Source organism: Mauremys reevesii, linkage group 1 (genome assembly GCF_016161935.1).
Source record: "Mauremys reevesii isolate NIE-2019 linkage group 1, ASM1616193v1, whole genome shotgun sequence".
NCBI lineage: Eukaryota > Metazoa > Chordata > Testudines > Geoemydidae > Mauremys > Mauremys reevesii.
In genome coordinates this window covers 73,127,920-73,153,998 of record NC_052623.1, presented here as the reverse complement: position 1 = coordinate 73,153,998, position 26,079 = coordinate 73,127,920, and the positions used below count along the sequence as shown (strand labels likewise).

The 26,079-nt window shown below is 42.9% G+C and overlaps 1 protein-coding gene across 3 annotated transcripts in view; it reads right to left on the bottom strand.

The window, feature by feature from the left end:
• Nucleotides 1-1,266: 1,266 nt before the first annotated feature.
• TDRD3 (tudor domain containing 3) overlaps nucleotides 1,267-26,079 on the bottom strand; it is a 264,997-nt gene continuing 240,184 nt past the window's right edge. For all 3 annotated transcript variants that reach the window (XM_039481181.1, XM_039481191.1, XM_039481200.1), the window contains 2 exons: nucleotides 9,197-9,331; nucleotides 1,267-1,508 (listed from right to left, as the gene is read on the bottom strand). In XM_039481181.1, coding sequence (XP_039337115.1) covers nucleotides 9,212-9,331 — 120 coding nt within the window. In that variant the 3' untranslated portion in view covers nucleotides 1,267-1,508; nucleotides 9,197-9,211. The remainder of the gene's footprint in view (nucleotides 1,509-9,196; nucleotides 9,332-26,079) is intronic.

The following is a 26,079-nucleotide window of genomic DNA, read 5'->3' as shown; positions in this document are numbered from 1 at the left end:
AAAGCCTCATTAAAATCAGAATATACCACATTTACTGTTTCCCACTTATCCACAAGGCTTGTTACTCTGTCAAAGAAAGCTATTAGGTTGGGTTGACACAATTTGTTCTTAACAAATCCATGCTGTTACTTATCACCTTATTATCTTCTAGGTATTTTCAAACTGATTGCTTAATTATTTGCTCCATTATCTTTCTGGGTACAGAAGTTAACCTGACTGGTCTGTAATTCCCCAGGTTGTCCTTATTCCCTTTTTATAGATTGGTACTATATTTGCCCTTCTCCAGGCCTCTGGAATCTCTCCAGTCTTCTATGACTTTTAGAAGATAATCGCTAATGGCTCAGATATCTCCTCAATCAACTCCTTGAGTATTCTATGATGTATTTCATCAGGCCCTTGTGACTTGAAGACATCTAACTTGTCTAAGTAATTTTTAACTTGTTCTTTCCCTTGTACACCACTTCAGTCCCACTTCAGCCATCAAAATAAGGCTTATATGGGACGTGGGTGGTGCATAGGTCTTGTACTGCCTCTCTGCACAGGGATAAAATTTCACCCATTCTGCAATAAGGATTAAAGTGAAATGTAGCCTTCCCCACATGGGGCCCCTTTGTCAAGCTTCAGAGAAGATTAATTAAAACATTTCCAACAGTAACTGAAGCAATAAAAGCAAAATGTGAAACAAAAAAGTGAGAATTTAATATTCAACAGTTCAAGTGTACTTTGTGTTCTCCTGTGCCTTTGAGTCTGTCCTTGGTGCTGTACGCCCAGTTAAAAGTACCTTGATGCAAAGCCATACCTTGTTGTGTCACATTCAGACAATATCTGTTTCCACAGCAAAGTACAATCAATTTTTTAAAAGGAAATATTTGGCTAAAATTGTTTAGGATATTACTGTTGAAATACTGACCAATTATCCTTCATTAGCCTTTTAAGCACATTTTATGAACAGCATAGCATGCAAAGTCGTAACTTTGGCCTTAGGTAATTTTGGAAAAGAAACATACTGAGCTGTGTGGGAGTCAGTCCATGATTCCACTCTATAATAATTACTCGAGATGTTCTAACAAGTTTTAGAATGGTTATTCTAGAAAAATAAAATAATATTAAGGGACCTATCCTGCTTCCATTTAATGTAGTAGGAGTTTTGCTGTTTTCTTTAATGGAAGCAGGATTGGATGCAAAGTCTACTCCAAATGAATAAAAAGGATCATACTGAAGTTTAAGTAATACCTAAGGATAAGTAAAATATAAGGCAAAGAACAGAACAGTGCACCATGGGTTTATTGATGGGAGCAATAACAATTTGCTTTTTTCATATGTAAAAAGTATTTTGCTTCATACAACTAAGAACTTTAAAAAAATCTCGCGTGCTGATCAGCTCCGGATTCCTCCTGATCACACCAGCCGTCTTTCTTGTATCCTGTTGCTCAGGAAAAGTCAGAAGTTCTTCTAGAAGTCTTGAGCACTGGGAGGCTGTTGATGACTTCTCCTCCGCAAGAAATTCGCTAAATGAAAAAATAAGATACATAAGCTACAAAGCTGTTTTCTGTACAATTTTTATTTTTCATCCAAAAGAGTACATATCTATTCTACTGTACTTAGAGAAGTAAGTCTTTAGAAGAGTAAACTGGAAGGTTATACTACAATGCAATAGACATGACTGCTACTATACTACCAAAAAAACCCACAAAAACAACCCCTCCCCCCCCCAAATGTAATGCACAGAGAGCAGCATAGTGATCTACCTGAAAAAGATACTAAGAGGGCCTGTCTGATGGCTGTCTTTGTCATGTTTGAAAACGCATCTACTGCAATGTGAAGCTGATCTTTTTTTCACCTGCCTACACCTCAGACAGGCCAATTTCCTCTATAGATTCTGTTGGACTCATCACAAACTCCACAAAGCAAACCTAGTAAACTCAGTTAAATAGAGAAAACTTTGAGATATACTTCAGTATCCAAACGGATTAGTGAACACACAGTTCTAAAATTAAGCACAAATGCTTACTACTGAGATGGTTAAAAGTCTAACCCATTTCTGGAAAAGTAAACAGTTTATATTTACTCATAGTTACTGAGATTTTACATTATAATAGGCAAGGAGAGCAACTCATTTAATTTTTTGATCTAGTGCAACTGAAGATTCATATTAGTCAGTGTGCAAATAATATAGTTCCATAGTGAGTTGTAATGACAATGAATATTGGATCTGCATAATCCCCCACTACATAAATACAAGTACATTAAGACTGAACTGCATTGGGACTGATAACATTAGCCAAGGTGTAACAGTAAGTTGCCATTGGCCATTTATTGCAATTGGGCAATAACCCCAAGTTTTGGGTGAGAAATAGCTATTGGATACATCTTTTTAAGCGAATTTTGAAATAAACAGCTTCTGTGCAGAATTGGAGGAGAGGAAATATCTGATTTCTTCCACTAAGGAATAATGTTTTAAATTGTGAGGAAGAAGTATAGTGATATTTAAAACATATTATTAGGACTGTTTCTTAAAAGATGACAAAATATGCTGAGAAACTGTATTCAACTTCATGAGACACCTTTTTTAAAAAAAAAAATCCTCTATTTTCTTTTAAAATAAATTATATATCAATTTTCTCTGCAGAATTTAATTACTAACTATAGATAGAGCGTGTTTAAGTTTGTTTCGTTGTGCAGATATTTTTCCAACTAAATATAGCCACTTAATTTAGAGAGATCCTGCAAAAAAGCAGCCATATTTGACATTTTAGAAAACTGTTAGGAAGATCGTATTTGCCACCCAGGATCAGACCAGCAGGTCCAGCTAATCCTGTATCCTGTCTCTGTCACTGGCCTCTACTTGAAGCTTCGAAGGAAGGTGGAAGGAGCCCTGTAGTAAACAATTACAGAATAATCTACTCATTGGGGAAGTTTCTTCCTAACTCCCATCAGTTAGTGGTTTGCTTATGTTGTGAAATATGAGTGTTACAACCGCCTCCCATCCTGTATTTTCCCCTACTATGCAACGGAGGATGTTCCCATTAACCATATAAATGCCTAATCCTTTTTTGAATCCTATTAAATTATAGGCATTAGATCTTGGCCCCACTGAAGTCAACAGGAAACACCAGGATTTATCTCAATTTATCTCACAGCAAAGAGTTATTTTTAGTAGATTAAAATTTGACAACTTTCATTTTAATTAAATATCCTTTTGTTCTTGCAGTATGAGGAAGGGTAAGAAGGAGCAACCAATATAACTCTCTTAAATCCCTTCTTTTTCATCTCATTAAATTAAACAATCCCAAAGCTTTTCAATCACTCTCTTATGGAAGACTGTCCATGCCTCTAACCATTATCATCACCCATCTGGGGACTTCTATTACTCTTTCTATATCTCTTATGAAGTAAGAGTGACCACAGCTGAACATGGTATTCCAAGACAGATTGTACCATCAATTCATATAATGAAAATACAATATTTTCATTATCATTTCCTATTTTGTTAGGTTTATTGACAGCCACTGAACTTTGAACAGGGTTTTTATTAAGTTCAGCACAACACTCAAGTCTTTTTTTCCTCAGCAGCTACAGTTAATTTAGAATCCACGTTTGTCTTTACCCTACGAGGTTCAGAAATACATAAAGGTTTGTTTGCATTTTTAATTATCTATGAAATTTCTGGTGTCAGTGACTCACTCACCTTTTCTCAGCAAATTTCTCAGTAAATGTCTTGGGCTATCAAAATAGAATTTCTAGAGAACACTAAACAGGGTGTCAATAATTAGCTCAATTATCACCTAGACACAAGTCAGGAATAAATTTTGTATGTCCAGTTGCCAAAACTAAAGGAATAATCCCCAAGAAAGCAGGGTGTTTTAGCATCAGAAAAAAAAAAAAATTTGTCCTTTCGCCTCAGAAGCACTAGTGGTGTTCATTGCAGACTATGGGTAGAACATCCCCACTGCAAAACCCTACCCATGCCAGACCCATGTGGCTGTGTCCACAACAATGCTGTATCAGCCTGTGCCATGGGCTGGATTTCTGGCAGGATATCCCACGCAGTGCATTCAATTGTGCCACTCTATAAACTCATGCACAATTTATTATGGGAGAACTAGTCCCAGCACTGAGATTCCACCTGCTCAATTCCCTCTGCTGCCAGATTCTCAAGAGTTATTATCATAGAACTGTTGATTCTGCGTACATTCCCTGAATTATGGGTCTTATTGATATCACACACAGCTTTACCAGAAGCCTGGTGTCAGCTTCTGACCAATTGGCAGCATGGAGGAAAGATTTCTTGGATGGCACCTCTGCTTAAAGAACCCTCAAAACTGGGTTAGAGCTTTTCTGTGTGGACAGAAGAGGGTTTGGGTCAACACCCAGGTTATAGGTAGGGCCCTACCAAATTCACCATCCATTTTGGTCTATTTCATAGTCATGGGATTTTTAAAATAATACATTTTATTATTTCAGCTATTTAAATCTGAAATTTCATGGTGTTGTAATTGTAGGGGTCCTGACCCAAAAAGGAGTTGTGTCTGTGTGGGGGTTCTGCACGGTTATTATAGGAGGGGTTGTGGTACTGCTACCCTTACTTCTGCAAATGCTCCTGCTGCGGCGCTGCCTTCAGAGCTGGCCAGTTGGAGAGTGGCAGCTGCTGGCCGGGAGCCCAGCTCTGAGGGCAAAGCACAGCCCACACCAACGCAGAAGTAAGGATGGATGGCATGGTATGGTATTGCCACCCTTACTTCTGCACTGCTGCCTGCAGGGCTGGGCCCTCAGGCAGCAGCCACTGCTGTCTGGCTGCCCAGCTCTGAAAGCAGCACAGGAGTAAGGGTGGCAATACAGCAACCCCCCTAAAATGGCCTTGTGACCCACCTGCAACTCCTTTTTTGGTCAGGACCCACAATTTGAGAAATGCTGGTCTCCTCTATGAAATCTGTATCATAAAAGCACATAGAAGGGTAAAAGCACACAGAAGACCAGATTTCATAGTCCATGATGAATTTTTCATGGCCATGAATTTGGTAGGGCCCTAGTTATAGTCTAGACTAACTGCAGTGAAAACATACTCTAGAACACGGATCGGCAACCTTTGGCACGTAGCTCACCAGTGTAAGCACCGTGGTGGGCCGGGCAAGTTTGCTTACCTGCCGGGTCCGCAGGTTCGGCCAATCGCGCCTCCCACTGGCTGCGGTTCGCCATCCCAGGCCAATGGGGGCTGCGGGAAGTGGCGCAGGCCCAGGCATGTGCTGGCCGCTGCTTCCCTCAGCCCCCATTGGCCTGGGATGGCGAATCACGGCCAGTGGGAGCCAAGATTGGCCGAACCTGTGGACGCGGCAGGTAAACAAACTGGCCCGGCCTGCCAGGGTGCTTACCCTGGCGAGCCGCATGCCAAAGGTTGCCGATCCCTGCCCTAGGAGATAGACCTTGCAAAGGAATTTAGAGCAATATACTCCAAGCCATGTGAAGGAGGAAGAGAATAGCAGAAGCCAACCACAAATTTAAATACTGCTTAATAAAAACAAACAAGAGGCAAGTGAAAAAGATTCACTGGTTAATGCTCACCAAACATGATGCGACTTAAGACTTCTCACTTCACTCATTACCAACCTTTGATCAACACTTAAAGATTGAAGGATTTATTAGATCCATAAGTAAGAAAAAAAAGCTAACAAGTGGGGTACGCTTGATAACTCAGCTGTTAATAGCCACTGCAGTATTGTTTTAATTTAGTAACATCATGCATTTTGCGGGGGGTCTAGAGATTCTGTGGTTTGCCTTTTAAATTTGTTAGCGTAGATGCCAGTTACATTTTCTGAGGATGAATCATCTCAATTTTAAAATAATAAACTATTAATAAATTAATAAACTATAGCTGCAAAGAGATCTTCACTAAAGATTCAGACCACAGTGAAGATTTTTATGTGCTATTTTTTGTGCTGAAGTCAGGTATCCTTTCACCTGACAATTCCACGATAGGCTCACTGAGGCCTAGACTCTAATGCAAGAGTTGTAGAGACTTTTTGTTGGGCTCAGCGAGTCAATAAAAAAAGGGAAATTACTTGGCTGTGTACATTGCTCATAAAGTGGCTGGAGTGCAGGAGTCTTGGACAAAGGAAGACAACACTGATTTCAGTAGAAATTTCACCTATGTATCTGAGAGGACACTTTGGGTAACTGGACATGGAACAGAAGGAATAGGCATCTGAATAGGAAAAAACAGGAGCAGTCACCTGGCAATGAATTCCACAGATTGACTGTATCTTGTGTGAAGAAATATTTCCTTATGTTTGTTTTAAACCTGCTGCCTACTAATTTCATTGGGTGACCTCTGGATCATTTGTTATGTGAGGGGGTAAATAACACTTCCTTATTCACTTTCTCTACACCATTCATATCATACGCCCCTATAGTTGTTGCTTTTCTCAGGTGAACAGTCTCAATCTTTTTTTTCTCTCTCCTCGTATGAAGCTGTTCCGTACCCCTAATTATTTTTGTTACCCTTCTCAGTACTTTTTCAAATTCTAATATAGCTTTTCTGAGATGGTATGACCAGAACTGGACACAGTATATAAGGTGGTGATGTAGGATGTACTGACATAGTGGCATTATGGTATTTTCTGTCTTCTTATCTATCCGTTCCTAATGGTTCCTAACATACTGTTAGCTTTTTTGACTGCTGCTACACACTGAGTGGCTGTTTTCAGAGAACTATCTACAATGACTCCAAGGTCTCTTTCTTGAGTAGTATTTGTTAATTTAGATCATATGGCGCCACTTCCCCAGTGACCTACACTGGTATTCCTATATATTTTGTACTCTGGTATTACTGTGTCCAATTAATTATCATGATTCCACCAAGTTTCCGCAATGCCCATTATATCAATGTCCTAATTCAATACCAGGCCCTTGAGTTCACCCATCTTAGACTTCTTGCATTTATATTCAAGAATTTACAAAATCTGTCAATATTTAGCTGTCTGCCTTCATGTGATGGAATTGAATGGGACTCTCTTTTGTTTGTCTGTTTCTCTTCAATTCCTACATGTTCTTTATCAACTTCTGCCCTCTCCTCTTTACTAGGATATGGAATATCCCCATTAATAAATTCTCCCCTAAGGAATGTGTCTGTTCGAACCATGTGCTCCTTCAAACCTGTCAGCTTTCTCCCTGCCCTTAATTTAAAAACTCCTCTATGGCCTTTTTAATTTTGCATGCCAACGATCTAGCTCCATTTTGGTTTAGGTGGAGCCCATACTTCCTGTATAGATTCCTCCTTTCCGAAATTGTTCCCCGGCTCGTAATAAACCTAAATCCTTTCTCCAAACTCCATTATCTCATTCACTCATTGAGACTCTGAAGTTCTGCCTGTCTTAACTGGCCATGTGTGTGGAACTGGAAGCATTTCACAGAATACTACCATGGAGATCCTGGACTTTAATCTTTCTTAGAAGCCTAAATTTGACCTCCAGGACTTCTCTTTTACCTTTCCCTATGTCACTGGTACTTACATGTGCCACAACCATAAGCTCCTCCCGAACACTGCACATAAGTTTATCTAGATATCTTGAGAGGTTGGCAACGTTTGCACTCATCAGGCAATTCACCATGCAATTCTCCCGGTCATCACAAACCCAACTCTTTGTATTTCTAATAACTGAATCCCCATTACTATTATCTGCCGTTTCCTAATAACTGGGACTCCCTCCTAGAAGGGGCATCCTCAGTGAGAGAGGATACCATGACATCATCTGGAAGTAAGGTCTCAACTATGAGATTGTTTCCCTCTGCTCCAGCTTGATGTTCTCCTTCCCCAAGATCTTCATCCTTCTCAACAGCACAGAAGCTGTCAGACTGGGCATGAGACTGCTCTACTGTGTCCCAGAACATTGTGTCTATGTATCTCTGTCTCTCTTATCTCCTCCAGTTCAGTCACTCTGGTCTCAAGAGTCTGCACTCAGCCTCTGAGGGCCATGATCTCCTTGCACCGAATGCATACACAGTGGCGGATCAGCCACTGGGCCAACGGGGTCCATGCCCAGGAGCCTGGGTCAATTAGGGTGCCTCTGCACCCTGACCCGCTCTGCCACCCGGCACTCCTGCTGGGAAGCAGGATCAGGGCGCAGCGACTTGCTCCGCTCTGCCTGCCTGGGGTTCCTGCTAGGGAGCAGGGGAAGGCCCTATGCCCCGACCTCATTTCCCCAGCAGGAGCGCCGGGGAGAGGGGAGGACTGCAGGTTGGAAGGGGTGGGGAGGGGCCCCCACTTGCTCTGGCCCAGTGCCCCACAAACCCATAATCCACCTCTGTGCACACATATGCCACCTGCCCACAAAGCAGGCAAACATACATGCTGCATTCAGTGCAATAAACTGGACAGCCCCCACTCTGCTGTCAATACTCAAGCAAAACATTCAGTGACAAAAACACCAAATATATTTTTCATCTGTCTATGTGCTGTCTACAGAATTGTACCCTATGTATGCACAATTTACAACCAAAAAGATACTGAGTCTTTATAGTCAAGGGGAAAAAGAACTAAATCAAAGCAAAATAGTATAAAATTTGTTGTGTAAAAGCTTTTTCTTCTGTCTGATTGCAAAGAGTTGATTCTGAAAAAACAGACATTAATAGTAAATCTTTATTTTAAAGATTACATATTAGGTTGTTTTATTATCAACTTGATAAAATATTTTAAAAGGAAAATATGAAACTTTTTAATTTAGTATAATTGTTAAAACAAGTATTTTACAACGACACTAAAAGACTCTAGTACATACATAAAGCTGTAATAACAGTCATTTCTAGGTGTGGATTTTTGGCTTATGCCACATAATACTTCTGAAAAATGCTATTATTACAATATAAAGCAGGCCATGTCATGTGTATTGCTTACTTATTTTAATAAGACTTTTTATAAGAAACACCCATTTTTTCCCCTAGGAACTTTACATTGTAAATTTGGTCCTAGTATCTTATAATGGAAATTACTATAATTTATTGTACTTTTTCAACCTGCTCACAACTGGCAACACAACACTCAACAAAGCTTCAGAAAATAATCCCACGAAGTTCTTTTTCTTTTTAATTATGGTAACTTTGAACACGTCATATTATAACACTAAGGTACATACCCTTTGCCACAATGGATGCACTTTTGTTGAAACTGAGATCCACAAATAAAATGTCACTACTACATATTTACCTTTTATTTTTCCTATTAGTTTCTAGCCCTTGGGGGTTGATAAAACTGTTGGGTTGGTCGTGTGGACCGTCTTGGCTGACCATCACCTCCTCTGCGGAACTCTAGAGTTTGTTCATAAGCATCTTCCTCCTCCTCCTGCAGGTAAACAGCATTGTTTTAAATGTAGAGAGTAAATGAATGCATTATATACGAATAGAAACTGCTGCATCTATGCTGATAATCACTCAGGAAACTACCATGACATGGAAACTGCCATAATGAATCACTCTTTCAATTTTTTTCAAATTGAGGAAATCAAATAGCAAAAAAGTGAAAAGTTTCAAAACTAGATCTCAGAAACAGCAGGAAAAGGTTTTAAGGGACTTGCAGCAGAGACACATATGTATGAAAGTACAAATTATTTTCCAAAAGTTATACAAGCAACATAATCAAGAAACAAGATAATTTTGCCAAAACTAGTGAAAGCTGGAGAAACTGGCTCTTGAGAGATTAGAAACATGGGGAGAATGTAACAAAAAAAATCAACATGGAAAAATGCAAGTGAAGAAATCTGGGGAGAAATGTACAGAAATACAGATCTGAAACAAGAGGTATAAATCCATAAAGGAGCAATGCTGAAGAGGCCAACAAGCAACGGAGAACAGCAAATTAGATTTGAATTTGCGATGTGCAGTGGTAATAAAAATAGCCTCTGTATATTCAGAGGAACCAAGTAATGGCGTAGAGAAGTAATTACACACCTAGAATATTGCATTCTGTCCTGGGCACCTCAAAACAAGACAGATATTGACAAATTACAGCGAGTTCACAGAAGAGCAACAAAAATAATTAGGGGGCTGGAGAGATTAATTTGTGAAAGAAAATTAAAACGAGCTAAATATATAGCTTCTCTCAGAAATATTTTAAGGTACAAAATGTTAGCTGTCTACAAATCTTAAAGGGTGTATACATTAAGAATGGGGAAGAATTATTTTGAGTGGCACAAGAGGACATAAAAAATGGTTACCTATGTTTTTGTGACTGTTGTTCTTTGAGATGTGTTGCTCATGTCCATTCCATTCTAGGTGTGTGCACGCCCACATACCCAGTTGTCAGAGATTTTTGCCTTAGTGGTATCCGTAGGGTGGGCTATCGCGCCCTCTTGAATGCCGCACTCATGCGTTGGTATGCATCTATGCATATTAGGCGCTGCTGACCCTACGGCCTCTCAGTTCCTTCTTGTTGGCAACTCCAACAGAAGGGTAAGGAGGGCAGGTAATGGAATAGGCATGAGCAACACATCTCAAAGAACAACAATTACGAAAAGGAAGGTAACAATTTTATCTTCTTCGAGTGCTTACTCATGTCAATTCCATTCTAAGTGACTCACAAGCTGTATCCTCGGAGATGGGCTCAGAGTTCACAGTATAGCGGCTTGCAGTACTGCTCTACCAAAACCAGCATTGTCCTGGGCCTGCTGGGTAAGTGCATAATGGCAGGATGACCAGGTGGCCGCCCTACAGATGTCCCTGGATAGGCACTTGGGGTGTAGCCTGAAGATATTACGTTGAGTGCCCAATGATTCAAGGTCAGTCATGACCAGGCCGACCGGAAAGGGAGTAGGTGGTTGAGGAAAGAGCAGGGGGTGGATCCTGGGAAGTGACTGGGGCGCTGTCCTAGGGTGCATCCTCAAAACACCTGCTTCTGGCTTCCTTGGCCTGTGGAAGAACAAGGCTGGAAGGAGGAACAAGACGACAAAGGGTGATGCCATTTAAATCCTTTGTTTATGTCCATCTTTCTATAGGAGCTGGACAGGGGGGACACCCTGGGACCTCAATGGAGGCGGAAGCAGCAGGGGATAGAATGGCTTTCTAGCCTGCTGGGGTGCGTGAAGACCCAAGGAACGGATGGTGGCACGGGAGTCTTTAAGGCCATGGAGCTGTGCGTTGGTCAGCTCCCAAAAGAGCCCTGCTCCTCAAACGGAAGAGTAGTCTGCATCTCCTGGGACAGCCCAGAGGACTGTAACCAGGAGCTGCATCTCATGATCACCATGGAGGGGACTACCCTGGCTGCCTAGTCCATAATGTTCCAGACCATCTGGAGAATGCTTCTTGCCACTGCTTTGCCCTCGTCCACCAACGCGGCAAATTCCTGGACTCAGTCTTGTGGGAGGCCATCCTTTAACTTGCTGATGGAGTCCCACAGGTTGAAGTTGTACCTGCCTAGCAGGGCCTGATCCTTAGACACCCGAAATTGCAGGCTGGCTGTTGAATAAATTTTCCTGCCAAACAAGTTCAGCCTGTTGGCATTTATTTTTTGGTGTGTCACTCACCTGGCCCTTTCATTGATGGCAGAAATGATCAGGGATCCTGTTGGAGGGTGGTACTCAAATCCCTTTGCAGGGACATAGTACTTCTTTTCCACCTTCTTGGAGGTAGGCAGAATGGAAGAGGGGGTCTGCTACAAAGACTTGGAAATGTTAAGGACCCCTTGGATGGATGGATAATGCGACCCGGGCCAGAGTGGAGGAGGGTATAACATTAAAGAGGTGGTCAGACTCCTCCGCTAGCTCCTTCGCCTCTAAGTTAAGGTTGGCAGCCACCCTTTTGAGCAGGCCCTGGTGCTCCTTGAAGTTGTCGGGGGGGCTGCTCGTTTGCTAGGGTCCCACCACTGATTTGTCTGGAAACGACGAAGATGACTGCACAGCAGTGGGAGGGGCTGCTCCTTGGGTGTCGGGGCCTGCTGTGTTGCCTTGGCATTGGATTTGGCAGCACGCTCTGACTTGGGTGCTGGCTGTGCCAGGGACAGCTTTTCCGATGCAACCTGGGAGGAACAGTGGGAGAACGGGACCGGCATAATAGGTACACCCCACCAGTGCCAGTACTGCAACTGAGCAGGCCATTGCCCCTGCCTCCATGCTGCCACCACTGCAGGAGCCGTGAAGAACTCACAGTCCGGTGGCGACTTACCTATTATAGGCGAGGGGCTGAGCTCCCCTTCAGGCTTGGACCATGGCCCTTCCGATGACCACTGATTGACCCTCATCGGTGACGGGTAAGGAGAGGGTGAGGACTGGCACCTGTCCAAACAGTGGTACCAGGGAGCCGGAGACCAGTTCCGTGACCAGGAACAATCCTGAACTGGGGAGGCTCGACGCCTGGGAGACCACCTAGGCGATGATCTACGTTGTGGAGAACTCTGGTGGGAGGCCCGACAGTACCACGAATACGGGGATCGGCATCACGACTTAGGTGTCCCGAGCTTTGCAAGTGGAGACCTTGACATCAGGGCCCTGTGTCTTCTAATCAGGGACTGGCCGCGATGCCGGGGTCTGAGGCTGTGGTGATGAGGACTGATGCTGCGGTCCAGGGATTGGGGATGCTTCACTGCTTTATGGGACGGTCCCATAACTGTTTTCCCCATTAATACCGGGGCCCTGGCTTGGCGTATGCAGTGCTAGTCGGCCTACTTGCTCTTTGGCTGCCAGACCCACTTCGGGCAAAGATGACCCTACTAGAGCCTCGGACCTCCTGCCGCTCCCATGAGTTGGATGTGGGTCTCTGGCTGGACTAGAGCTCTGACTGCGGTGGTACTCCCAAGCAGCTTCGGAGCAGGCACGTGGCCTCACACAGATCCTTTGCCAGATCCTTTGCCTCCTTTTTCTGTGGTGCCAGAGGGCCCGTCAACTCCAACTGCATCTTAGGCACTGGGGAGAGGGAATGATGCCAAGTGGGTTCCGGTGCTGGTGGTGTGGTGTGCGCTGACACTGAGGTGCCAGGCATGGAGTCTGATCGAGAGGGTGCCGAGGTAGGATGAAGCACAGTTAACTTAAAGATCTAAGTACCTATCAATTAACAACAAAGGAGACAGAACAATGGACTATAAGAACTGCTAACGCTCTTGCGATGAAAAACAAGGCACTCTTACCCTGGCAAGCTGCGTGCCAGAGGTTGCCGACACCTGTATTATACCAACGCATTAGTGTAGTACTCAAGAGGGCATTACAGCCAACCCTACGGCAAAAATCTCCGACGACTGTGCACATGGGCATGCACACACCTAGAATGGAATCGACATGAGCAAGCACTCGAAGAATTAAGAGAAATGCCATGACAAAGGGAAAATTTAGGTGTAATATCAGGGGGAAAAAATCCTGACCATGAGACCATGGTGAATAATGAAGATGACTGGTCACTGATTCAGAATGATCTGAATTGCTTGGTAAACTGGGTGCAAGCAAACAATATGTGCTTTAATACATCTAAATGTATACACTTCAGAACAAAGAATGTAAAGCCACACTTGCAGGATGGGGAACTCTATCCTGGGAAGCAGTGACTCTGAAAAAGATCTGGGGGGGGGGGGGTCATCATGGATAATTAGCTGAAAATGAGCTGTTTGATGCTGTGGCCAAAAGAGCTAATGCGATCATGGGATGCATAAATAAGGGAATTTTGAGTAGGAGTCGAGAGATTATTTTACCTCTGTATTTGGCACTAGTGTGACCACTGCAGGAATAGTGTGTCCAGTTCTGGTATCCGCAATACAAGGAGGATATGGAAAAATCGAAACGGGTTCAGAGAACAGCCGTGAGAATCATTAAAGGATTAGAAAACAAGCCTTACAGTGATGGACTCAAAGAGCTTAATCTATTTAGTTTAACAAAGAGACGTTTAAGAAGTGACTTGATTACAATCTGTAGGTATCTATATGGGGAACAAATATTTAACAATGATCTCTTCAATCTAGCAGAGGAAGGTATAACATGATCAAATGTCTGGAAGTTGAAGCTAGACAAATGAAGACTGGAAATGAGTATATTTTAACTATCAAGGTAATATAATCATTGGAATAATTTACCAAGGGTTGTGGTGGATTCTCCATCACCGACAATTTTTAAATCAGGACTTGGATGTTCTTCTATAAAATTTGGGAAGTTCTAAGGCCTATCTTATACAGGAGCTCACATACTAGATTATCACAATGATCCCTTTCAGGCCTTGGAATATATGAATCTACGACTGTTAAATAATCTCTCACAGGAGGTGGTGGAAGCTCAATTTCTTGGGGTATTAAAACTAGCCTGGATGAAGCATCAAGTGTACTGTAGAAAACAATCTTGCTCTAGGGATTGCCAAGATGACCAACCCAGGTTGCTTTTATTTCTGATTTGATGCCTCAAAGAGGAATCCCCTGCTCAAACACAGCACATTCAGTTCAAGAAAACAGTTATTTTTGTACTGAGGAGTTTTTCAGACAAACGGGATTGTGGGATTGTGAAAACTTGAAAAAGGGGACATTATTGGTTGATCCCAACCCTTAATCCTATGTTACCCATCACCGAACACAAACTAGAGGAGACTATAGCTTTTTGCCCTATAAAGTTATGAACTAAAGGGGTACAGGGAAATGTAAGCTCAAGAGGTGGAATGGGTGTATTAAGAAAGCCACTTGGGAAACAGAGTCCTGCTTGGTGAGTAGCTCACTTTTGGTTCCCTCTTGCTGGCTGTTTTCCTCATAATGAATAGGAATATAAATCAATACCAAAAAAGAGGACAAGTGAGAACTAGGATAGAAAGACTAAGAGGAAGAAAAAGCATCTTTAATTCTGTCAAATACTATAACTAAGGAGGCAGACGTATTAGTTTCTTAAAAGCTGAATAAGAAGCCACAAGTCTTTAGAACTGAAATATCATGCTTTTCCTCTCCTATAATGCAGTGTGCAGTTAATAAAGAGTTAAGTGAAACACAGCAAAGTGTTCTGTTATAAATGTGATTGACCAAGAGACAGGTCTTATTTTATAAAAGGGCAAATCTATTCTACTTATCCAGGAAATTAATCTGTAATCTGTTTTCTAAACAGACTGAATGATTTGGAAAATGCATATTACTTTCAAAGATTTTTCCTTTTTAGCTGTCCAGCTGCTCAAATGAAGGTCCCCTCTGTATAAACTAGGTTCTTGGACACAGCTAAGTTTCCTAGGGCACAAATGGATTTGATTGCCCTACGAAGGGAGAGAAAGAAAACAGAATTTCCTGTACAGACATAGAAGGGACATGTAGGGTTTTTTTTTACGTTTTATGGATTTACCATATCCAAAACCAAAGAACAAATGGGTTCTGGTATAAAAGCTTGTTCAAACCAATACACAGCATATTGCACCTAATACTATAATATTATTCATAACATGAAATAACATTAGCAACATAAATTTCTCACAAACGCATGATGAGAAAAGAAGTAAAGAGAATGTGAAGAAGGGGAAAGAAGGGTGATTATTTTAATCTGTCTTGCATACAAAGTATTTCAAAATGTTTTGCAATGACATATTAGTAATGTGTAACTTTTCACATTAATTATAGTAAAAGCAGAAGAACAAACGTAGAACATGGAGTAGCAGGCAAAAGGGTGGTTATTTTTATCATTTGAACACCTGCTCCTATTTAATCTCAAGGATAAACAAATTACTTGATTTAACAAAAACATTGTCTTGACTAAAAGACAGCTTTAACCAGTAAGGAGTGAAAGCTAGCATTATAGCACAACCTTTTGTGCCTTAGTCAAAAATTTTCAGAGACTGTAGGCTGGAAACTGTGGATTTGGATATCTCACCTTCTGTTACCTGTAAAGGTTTTAGTTTTTCTTTAAAGTTGTATCTATTTTTTCAATAGTTCACCTCTGAAAGTGTCTGGCAATTGTTTAGCCAACCGAACAAATGTGGTTGATAGCTCTCAGTACCTGAGACAGAGCTGGAATATTAGTTTCACTTGCACAGAGGTTGATCAGTGTTTACGAAGTTACAGCTGTAGTTTTATGTTCTCAATTCTGTGATATAATCAGGTTTTGAAATTTTTTAGTTCATTAACAGATGCTTTATATTGGTCTTGTGGTTAAGTCTGAGAATTGGGAGTCAGAAGACTGGGGTTCTATTCCTGGTTCTGACAACAAATTCCTTTTTGACTTCTGACCAGTCACTTAAATCTTTTTGTGCCTCAATTTCCTTATTAGCAAAATGGGGATAAAATACTTGACTACTTCACAGGGGTGTTGCAATGCTCAGTTAACTTTAATTAGTAAAAAACGTTGAATATGGATGGAAGATGCTATAGAAAAGCAAAGTATTATCTCTGAAGTACCTCCATTTAGGTCTCTCTCATTCATTCTAAGTAAAATGCAATAAAGAAATGGCTAGATCATGGCTTTTCAGACACTGCAGAATTCGGGTCAGAGAAGAGGAAGCTCTTTGAATCATTCCGGAACAGAATACCTCCTGGAGCATAAAGTGAGCATGTACTGAGGCATCAGACTGTAGAAGGCTACTCTGAAGTAGTTTAAGGACTATTGCCCTAACCCTGCCCTGGAACTACTGGCAGCATTATACCCTCTTGTTCCTTGCAGTTCCTGAGTTTAAAAAAATGTGACTGTGCCTATTCACAAGCCCCTGTACAATCCATGTTGCATCTCCTTCCTCTACCCTCTAAAAAGTTTCTGTGTTAAAACACAGTTCAAATAAATATGACCCCTGAACAATACACTACTCTAAATCCTTGTGACAGACTAATATAATTAATACCAAGGGTTTCTTTTCATGCCAAGATTCTCTGACTGATTGCACCCTTTCTTTTTTTATTTTTGTTAGTGACAAATTAAAACTTCCATAGTAGATACTAACTGGACAACAACTGAGTGGGACCAGGGAAAACAACATAATGGATGAAGAGAACCTTCCAAGAATACAGTTTGTTCAACAACTGTTACCAAATATGTTTGACAAAATAAATGTGTTTAATGACCAATGCAATGAAATCCTTTTCAGCTATCCACCTGCAAGGTTGCCTCCCGTCAATCATTCTGTGTAATTTTGTATTGTATTATGAAAAGCTTACCAAAAAACCCGAGTGTGCTAGAAAGGGGGAAACACCTTTCACAAATCACAGAACTCTCCACTATTTTCCAAACTATGTATTATTGTCATTAGAATCATGTTCTTGAAAACATACTTAATATGTATCAGTGTTGGTTATTCTAAATTTGAAGATAAAGTAAACACAGTCAACAATAACATTTCAGCACCTAATTGACCCACTTTCATTTCTGCAACACTGAGCTGTATGAAATACAGAAGGTTTTTCACCCTCCACAGGAAAGAAAATAAGATCTACAATATAACAAACTAAAGTAAAGTAAGTCTTAGGACCTAAATCATGAAACCCTATTTTATACCATAATCAGACTTTTACTACTGTCAGTGTGGAATTATTTAAACTTTGAGATGCTGAAAACTTTAATAGGAAAGTTTCCTGATTTTATCATTGTCAATTTTCAGTTTTTGTTAGTGTATCTTTCTTTCTAAGTTACGGAATCAGCAGAACTAAAAGCAAAAAGTTTTTTACACATTTATTTACTTGTCAAGAGAATGAAGACAGATGCAATCTGAGATTTCCTACAATTCCCTGCCAAAGTCTTCAACCCTAAAATAAAAAGACTACCCTTCTTAAGAGTGAAGAATTAACCAGGTCTGTCTGTTAAATGTAGGTTTCTCTGGAACAGACAGACTAAACTGTACAGAATTGTGGCTGAAGGTTTAGCAATGTATTTTTCAAATGAGTGTAGTGAATCAACCATCTCATTTTCTTTTTAACAGCCTAAGCCAGGCTTGAAGCTATTCAGTAGTTGCATATACCATGAAAAACACTACACATGATTTCACAGGAGTGATAGTCTTTCCTCAAAAAAGACCCAGAAACTAAATAAATTAAAGAATGAATTACCTTTCACCCATAATGAATGGGGTCTCGTAAGGATGACAACCACTTCAGAGTAAAGGTCATTGATAAGGTACAACAAGAGAGTTTTCACAATACCTGGCTTGTACAAAGCCTCTGTTCCTAATGCTGTTGGTCCTTGGAACCCCAGAAACACAACTGATCAGTCCAAATTAAAACTAAAAATTGAGTAAGACAAATTTTACTGTACTGTCATTCCATTATAAACATAGTGAAGAGCTGAAGGTGCACACATTCCAATTCAGTTAGCTTTGCTACAATAGTCGGTAGTGAAACATAAAAAAAACCCCACCACCATTTCCCCCTCTTCTTTGAAGCCTTGGGTAACACAAAAGGAGGCTTTGTAACAAGTGATAATGACAGAGATAATTTACTAAACAATACTCCATCTGACTCTTCCCTCTTCTTTCTCTGCATCCCCTCCCAATCTCTTTCCTCTCTCTAATACCTGGGCTCTCCTGCCTCTGCTCACAATCTCCCACCCTCATCTGTTGATGTCTTGTCCCTTGTTAGCTGCTTGCCTTCTGACCGTCACCTTCTTGTTTGATCTCAAATGCTAAATCAACTGTCTCATGCATCAAAATGGCCACTTGCTTGACCTTATCTTCACTATGTGTATCTCCTTCTCTGATTTCTACATTCCCTCTCTGCCACCAGAACTTCACCTCCTTGACCACTGCCCACCCATCTATTCTTTCATGGCTAGCTACCTATCCATTTATGCTGAGGACTTCTCTGCCTCTCTAACTCATCTCCGTCTATGGAATCTGCTGTCAGAGCCTTCCATTCCTCTTTGTCTTTCCTCTTCCAGCACAAAGTCCATCCTTTGGGTCACGAATGATAGCTCATTTCCAAGATCGACTTCCTTGTTGCTGCTCCTGAACACCTCTGGAGAAGGTCCCATGACCACATAAATTACTTACATTACAAATTTGCTGTCCTCCTTCAGTTACGCCACATGCCTTGACTAACAACACTGTTTCTCCAGCCTCCCTGAGTCATGTTCACAGTTGATTATTTATTAACTTTGACTCCCTCCAAGATCCCGCCTGCCCTCTTCTCCTTTTCTTTACAAGATCTTGCCAACTCTTACAAATATCTACATGATCCTCTATGATCTACCACCTCCTCCAGAACTCTTTATCCTCTTTCTCCTGTCACAGACAGACAGGTTTCTCATTTGCTCTCTGCCTCTAATACTTATATTAAAATTGTATATATTTGACTATCTCCATCTTCCTATCTCCTTGTATGTTGTTTGTTTCCCTATATTGGAAGCCCTTTGGGATAGGATCATGTCTACCTGTTTGCACCACACCCCGCTGCAATGGGCCCTAGTCAGGACCTCTGACTCTACTGTAACAAATATTAAATAATAATAATGAATACATAAGGAAAATTACACAAGGCTGAAGCAGTTACAAAGCAATCATTTAAATGCACAAACAGAAAAAAAAACAGTTACTGGCTTTTGTAACTGTTGTTCTTTGAGATGTGTTGCACATGTCCATTCCAATGTAGGTGAGTGCATGCCCTGAGCATAGTTGCTGGAATTTTTTCCCTTAGTGGTATCTGGTAGGTTGGCTCTAGCACCCTCTGGTGCCGCACACTCATGGCGCCGGTATAAGAGGTCCTGCCAAGACCGCAACCTGCAGTTTCTTCTTATCAACCATGCCGAGAGAGGGGCTGGTGGGTGGGTCTTGGATAGGTATGTAAATATCATTTTCAAAGATAACCATTTAAATAATTAAAATTATATCGTTTAACCGGGTAATCGATTAAAGGGAGAGGGGCAGGGGCTGCTCCAGCCGGCTGGCGCAGCTGGGGCTGTTCTGGCCAACTGGCCCGGCAGGGGCTGGGGCTGCTCCGGCCGGTGTGCAGGGGGTTAATGGTCAGACTAATGCTTACCAGTTAACTGTTTAATATTTTACACCCCTAGTCTTGAAATGGACATATACAACACATCTCAAACAACAACAGTTATAAAAGGTCAGTAAACAGTTTTCTTCTTCAAGTGCTTGCACACAACCATTCCAATGTAGGTGACTCAAGTAGTTGCACCAGAGTTGGCTTGGACTTCAAGGAGAAGCTGCAACATAGCGTGGCCAATGTGGGCATCATCTCTAGATGCTGAGTGATGGCATAGTGCACCGAGAACATGTGCACCAAGGATTGCAGCCCTCAGATATCTTGGATAGGAACTTGAACAAAAAAAACTGCCAAAGAAGCCTGAGGCCTTATGGGATGAGCAGTCAGGTTCAGCAGAGGGGGACCCCTGCGAGGTCATAGTATGCCTGGATACATGATGTGATCCAAGATTAAATTATCTAAGCAGAGATGGGGAGCCCCTTAATTCTTTCAGCTATCGCTATGAAAAGTAGTGTTGATTTACATAATGATTTGGTCTTCTGAGTACCGAATGCCAGGGCCCGTCTGACATCCAAGGAGTACAGACATTGTTCTTCCCTATCTGCATGTGGCTTAGGATAGAAAACTGGCAGAAAAATCGATTGGTTGCAGTGGAATTGAGAAACCACTTTCGGGAGGAACTTTGGATGTGGGCATAGCTGCACTTTATCTTTGAAGAAGTTTGTATATAGGGGCTTTAAGGTGAGGGCTCAGATCTCGGACAGTCTCCTGGCTGACATAATGACCACCAAAAAAACCACCTTCCAAGAGAGGTGCAGCAGCAAGTATGTCGCTAGCAGCTCAAAGGGCGGGTCTGTTAGTTTTGACAGGACAAGGGTTAGGTCCTGGGGGGAACTGGTTCCTTTATCTGAGGGAATATCCTCAGCATGTCTTTGAGAAAATGAATTACCATTTCATGTGAGAAAACCGACCTACTGTGATGAAAGGCTGAAATGGCTGCCAGCTGAACCCTGATTGAAGAGAAGGTCAGGCCTTACTGCTTCAAAAACAGAAGATATTCCAGAACAAGCTGCAATGAGAACTGCATGAGCAGAACTCTGTGATGGAAAAGCCAGATGGAGAATTGTTCCCACTATGCCAAGTACCTCGCCCTAGTAGAGGGCTTTCTACTGCCCAGAGGGATGCTACGAACCTGTTATGAGCAAGCCTGCTCTTCAGGGTTCAGCCATGAAGGTTCCAGGCCATCAGATGAAGTGAGCTGAGGTTTGGGTGGAGCAGCTGGTGATGGTTCTGTGTGATCAGGTCTGGGTGCAGCAGAAGCTGGATTGGGGCCTCCGCTGAAAGGCGTACAAGGATAGCCATGCCGGAACTATCAGGAAGACCCGGGCTCGATCCTGCTTGATCTTCATCAGAACCTTGTGAATCAACAGGATGGGGGGGGAAGGCATAGAACATGCTAATACGAAAGGCGTCCGTAAGAGACCTGGGGCTGTGACCCCTAGGGAGCAGAACTGCTAGCATTTCCTGTTGTCGTGGGTGGCAAACAGGTCTATATAAGGAGTCCCCCCCTCTTGGAAGATGTCCCTTGTGATATCTGGGTGAAGGGATCACTCGTGGTGACTGGAAAAGGACCTGCTGAGGCGGTCTGCAAGCTGGTTCTGTGCACCAGGTAGGTAAGATGCTTCTAGGCTGATTGAATGTGAAAAGCAGAATTCCCAGACGGACTGCCTCCCAAAATGGGGAGGGTGTGGGTGGGGGAGTGAGCTGCGCCCTGCCTGTTGATGTAGTACATGGATGTTGCATTGTCTGTGAGAACCAAGACTGTCTTGTTTGTGATGTGGGCCAAAAACACCTGACAGGCCAGGACGTCTGCCCTGAGTTCTCTGATATTGATATGGAGTGAAAGCTCCTCTCAACACCACAGGTCTCAGGTCTTCAGATGCCCCAGGTGGGCTCCCCAACCCAGCACCGAGGCATCAGAGACCAGATATGTGGATGGCCGGCACCTCACAAAGGGTACACCCACATAGACTGTGTGGCAATCCAATCACTGAGTCGAGGGCTTGAGATGGAATGGTGAGCATCATGTCCAGATATGTCTGGAAGGAAAGTATACTGTGGCCAACCAGGCATGGTGAGGTCTGAGCCACAGCCTCGCATGTCATACCACATATGTGCACGATACTATGTGACCAAGGAGGCTCATGCAAACCCGGGACTGCTGTGATTAGATGTGCCTGAAGGGAGCTTATCAAAGATGAGATTGCATGGAAGTGATCCTCCAGAGGCAGGGCCATTGCCTGCACAGAGTCGAGCGCTTCCTCGATGAATTCTATTCTCTGCACAGAAATAAGAGTAGATTTCTGGTCATTTATTAATAGCCAGAAAGCTCGGAAGACTGATTTCATGAAATCAGTGTCGGACTCCACCTGTGCTCTGAACCTACCTTTGATCAGCCAATTGTTCAGATTCAGGAAAACATGAACTCCCCTTCTTCTCAGAAAGGCCACTACTACTGCCATACACTTGGTGAAGACCTGTGTGGCGGCCGATAGATCAAATGGCAAAACCACGAAATGGTAATGGGTCTGGTTTACCACAAATCTTAGAAACCGTTTGTGGCCTTGGAAAATCCATATGTGGAAGTTTGCATCTTCCAAATTGAGGGCAACATACCAACATACCAGTCCCTTGGATCCAGTGACAGGATGATGGAGGCCAAGGAGACCATGTGAAACTTCAACTTCTTGAGAAAGCGGTTGAGCCGACGCAGGTCTAGGATTGGTCTGAGATCCCTCTTGACTTTTGGGATCAGGAAGTAGCAGGAATAGAATCCCTTTCCTCTTAGTTGGTGCAGAACCTCTTCCACAGCCCCCCTCTGAAGGAGGGATTAGACTTCTTGCTCCAATAGTTGCTTGTGAGAAGGACCTCTGAACAGGGATAGGGAAAGTTGGTGGGAAAATGGAGTTGATGAAAATTGGAGGGTATGCCTGAATTCCATTGTATTTAGGACCCGGTGGTCTGAGGTAATGTGGTTCCAGGCACTGAGGAAATGAGACAGATGGTTGGAACATACTGGATTCTGAAGTGAAGGGATTGATAAATCGACCTCAAGCACCTCATTCAGCTTAAAATTTATTTGCTCCAAAAAAGCGAGGACCTTTAGAATGGAAGTCCTGGATCATCTGCTGCACCTCCTGAAGAAACCCTGAGGCTTGTAATCACGAGTTTCTTCACATGATGACAGATGTGACCATTGATCTGGCTGCGGAATTGGCAGTGTCCAAGGCTGCCTACAGGGTGGCCCGGGCAACTGTCTTCCCCTCTTCCACCAGGGAAGAGAACTCTTGCCTGGCGTCCTGGGGAAGCATGTCTTTAAATTTCTGCCTTGCTTCTCACATGTTAAAGTCATAGTGACTTGGCAAGGCTTGCTGGTTCACTATGTGGAACTCCAATCCTCCTGTGGAGTATGCTTTCCTGCCAAACAAGCCCATCTTTTTGGGGTCCTTCACCTTAGATGTGGGTCCTGCTTCACCTTGGCAGTCCCTATCTTTGGTAGCTGCCACCACGAGGGATCCTGGGGTGTGAGAATAGGAATCCACAGCCCTCAGCAGGCACAAAATATTTTTGCTCTGTCCATTTAGCTGTCGATGGGAAGGAAGCAGGGTTCTGCCAAAGAGCCTTAACAGGCTCTATAATAGCCTCAGTCAGGGGGAAAGCCACTCGAGGGGCCTGTCACTGCCAAGATGTCCAGGAGGCCATGAGTTCTCTTTCACCACCTCTGCCTGGATGCCCAAATTCAAGACCACCTGCTTTAATAAGTCTTGGTGAGCCTTGTGGTTATCCTGGGGTGGGGATAGCCCAGTAGTCACCAGTGCCTCATCTGGGCAAGAGGAGGTGGTGGGTAAGGCTGGTAAGATTTCTACTCTCTCCTCTGTGTCAGCCTAGACCTGAGGGATGTGCTCTTGTGGCTTGATACCGGGCTTGGTACTGGAGTCCAGGTCTGGTGTCTTGTGGCACAGATCTGGAGGCACCCTACTCTCTGAGGCCTCGAGACAGTGCCGTGGCCCGGGGGAAATCCCAGATTCCAAAAATGCCACTGCATAGGTGCTGACCCCCATTATCGCATTGGCCAAGTGTTCAGAGGTATCACTGCACTAGATGTCCCTGTAGTGTAGGATGGGCATGGAGAGTGGTGTGGATGGTCCTGATGGTGGGAAGAGTAGGACTGCACCTCTGTCCCTGATGAGGAAGACGAGCTGCAAGGAGACCATGGTGGTGCCGACCCTTCCGGTGCCAGTGAGTGGTGTCGTGGGGACACCCAAGGTGAGGTGATCAAAGGGGGTTTACCACTGGAGAGTGGTCTCGGTGCCATTTGGAGGCTGGTGGAAGACTCTTTGCCACTTGACAGTGCTGGCGGTGTCACAACTTGGATATCAGGGGACCCTGGTACCAGCAGCATGAGCAAGTCCCTAGCTGCTGCACATGCCTCTGGGGTAGATGGTACCCCAAACTGCCCTGTACACTGTCTGCTGGAGGATGGTGCATTCCTTGCTGAGGTATGCAAGATCGGTGTGGGTGCCAGTGCCACTGGTGGGGGCTGTAGTGGTACTGGGGAGGGAGAGCGGCCCAACACAGGTCTTGCACTGTCCCAGTCCCCTTGCTTGCTCCCTTTTGGTATCAGGAAGTGACTTTTGTCTTGGTGCTTGCAATGACTCCTTAGGCATTAGCAAGGAGGAATGGTGCTGAGAGTCCCTACTGGCGAGATGTGTGCTTTGTACGGAAGTGGAGATGCTCAGTGCCGAGTCTGATTGCGACTCTGATGCTGATCTCAGTGCTGCCTCCACCAGGGTCTTCAGCCTCACTGCCTGGTCTTTCTGGGTGCAGAGCTTGAACTCACTACAGATCTGACAGCGATCCTTCCTGTGAGCTTCCCCTAAGCAGTTGAGGCAACTCAACTGCAGGTCGCTCAATGGCATCGACTTGCCACAGGAAGAGCAGGGCTTAAAGTCTGGTGACCGAGACATACCTCAGCACCGGGAAGTGGATAAGCCACTCCAAAAAGTGTAGAGGTGTCCAAGAATGCTACCTACTAAACTTACTCAAACTACTTTTTAGTTATTTTTAAAAATCAAATAAATTTCCACACATCTAACTAGCTACTAAAAACTATATACACAACAAATGAGGGAAATCACTGGATAAGACTGCTGAAACAATGAGGGAAGGTCCAGCAACTGTCATGGGCGGTACGAAGGAACTGAAGGGTGCAGGCTCAGCAGGGCACTTCATTCCGGCGCTATGAGTGTGCAGCACCAGGGGGCACTAGAACCGACCCGACAGATACCACTAAAGGAAAAACTTCTGGTAACTGTGCATTGGGCGTGCACACACCTACATTGGAATGAACATGTGCAAGCACTCCAAGAACAACTACTGTTATAACTATTTGGGATCAGTGTAGCAGAAGGAGGGTGGAGCATATTAGCATTCTTTAGCTATTTACAAAAGTTCATTTCTTGGAAAAAATGCCAAAATAAATCATATAGTATTTGCACTAGCATTATGTGAATTTCCTACAGTACATCAATACTTAGCTCTTTAGCAAAGTGCTCTCCATCTCTAAATGCCTAGCTTAAGGACCTAAAGTATTGCATGGAGTTTCCTGCGTGAAGTACTACAATCTAAATCCTGAAAGGAGGCAGTTTTTTCCAAGGAGAAAGAATGCCACAAACTCATAGGGTAGAGGAAGGGAAGAAAACTAAATTAAACCTCAATCCTTGAAAGATCTTGAATAAAAGGCAAAAGGCTTATAAAAATTAACAGGGTATTGTTTTAACAGCCTTAAGTGTTATTGCAATTTCAAGTAGCCTTAAACCAGAAGGTAAATCTGAAATTTCACATAAAGGAATGTATTAACAAAACACACACTTGTATTCATTAATCTAACAGGAAAGGTTAAACCTATCTGGCCACCTTAGCACTGTAATACTCTTCAAAATACAAATAATATTATAAAGGACAAGATAGCCCAGGAGTGTATGTCTGTGCTACTCAGTTGCTAATCTGGATTGTTACTTAGAGGCTGTAAATGCGTGGAAATTGATTTGATTTTTAAAAATAACTAAAAATACACCTGTCCAAGGCTGTAGGCACCATAACACACAACTAACACCACAATTTAAATTTCAGCAGGATTAAAATGATCAGTTCAGCAGATCAACTAGACACGTGAGCTGATTTTCAGT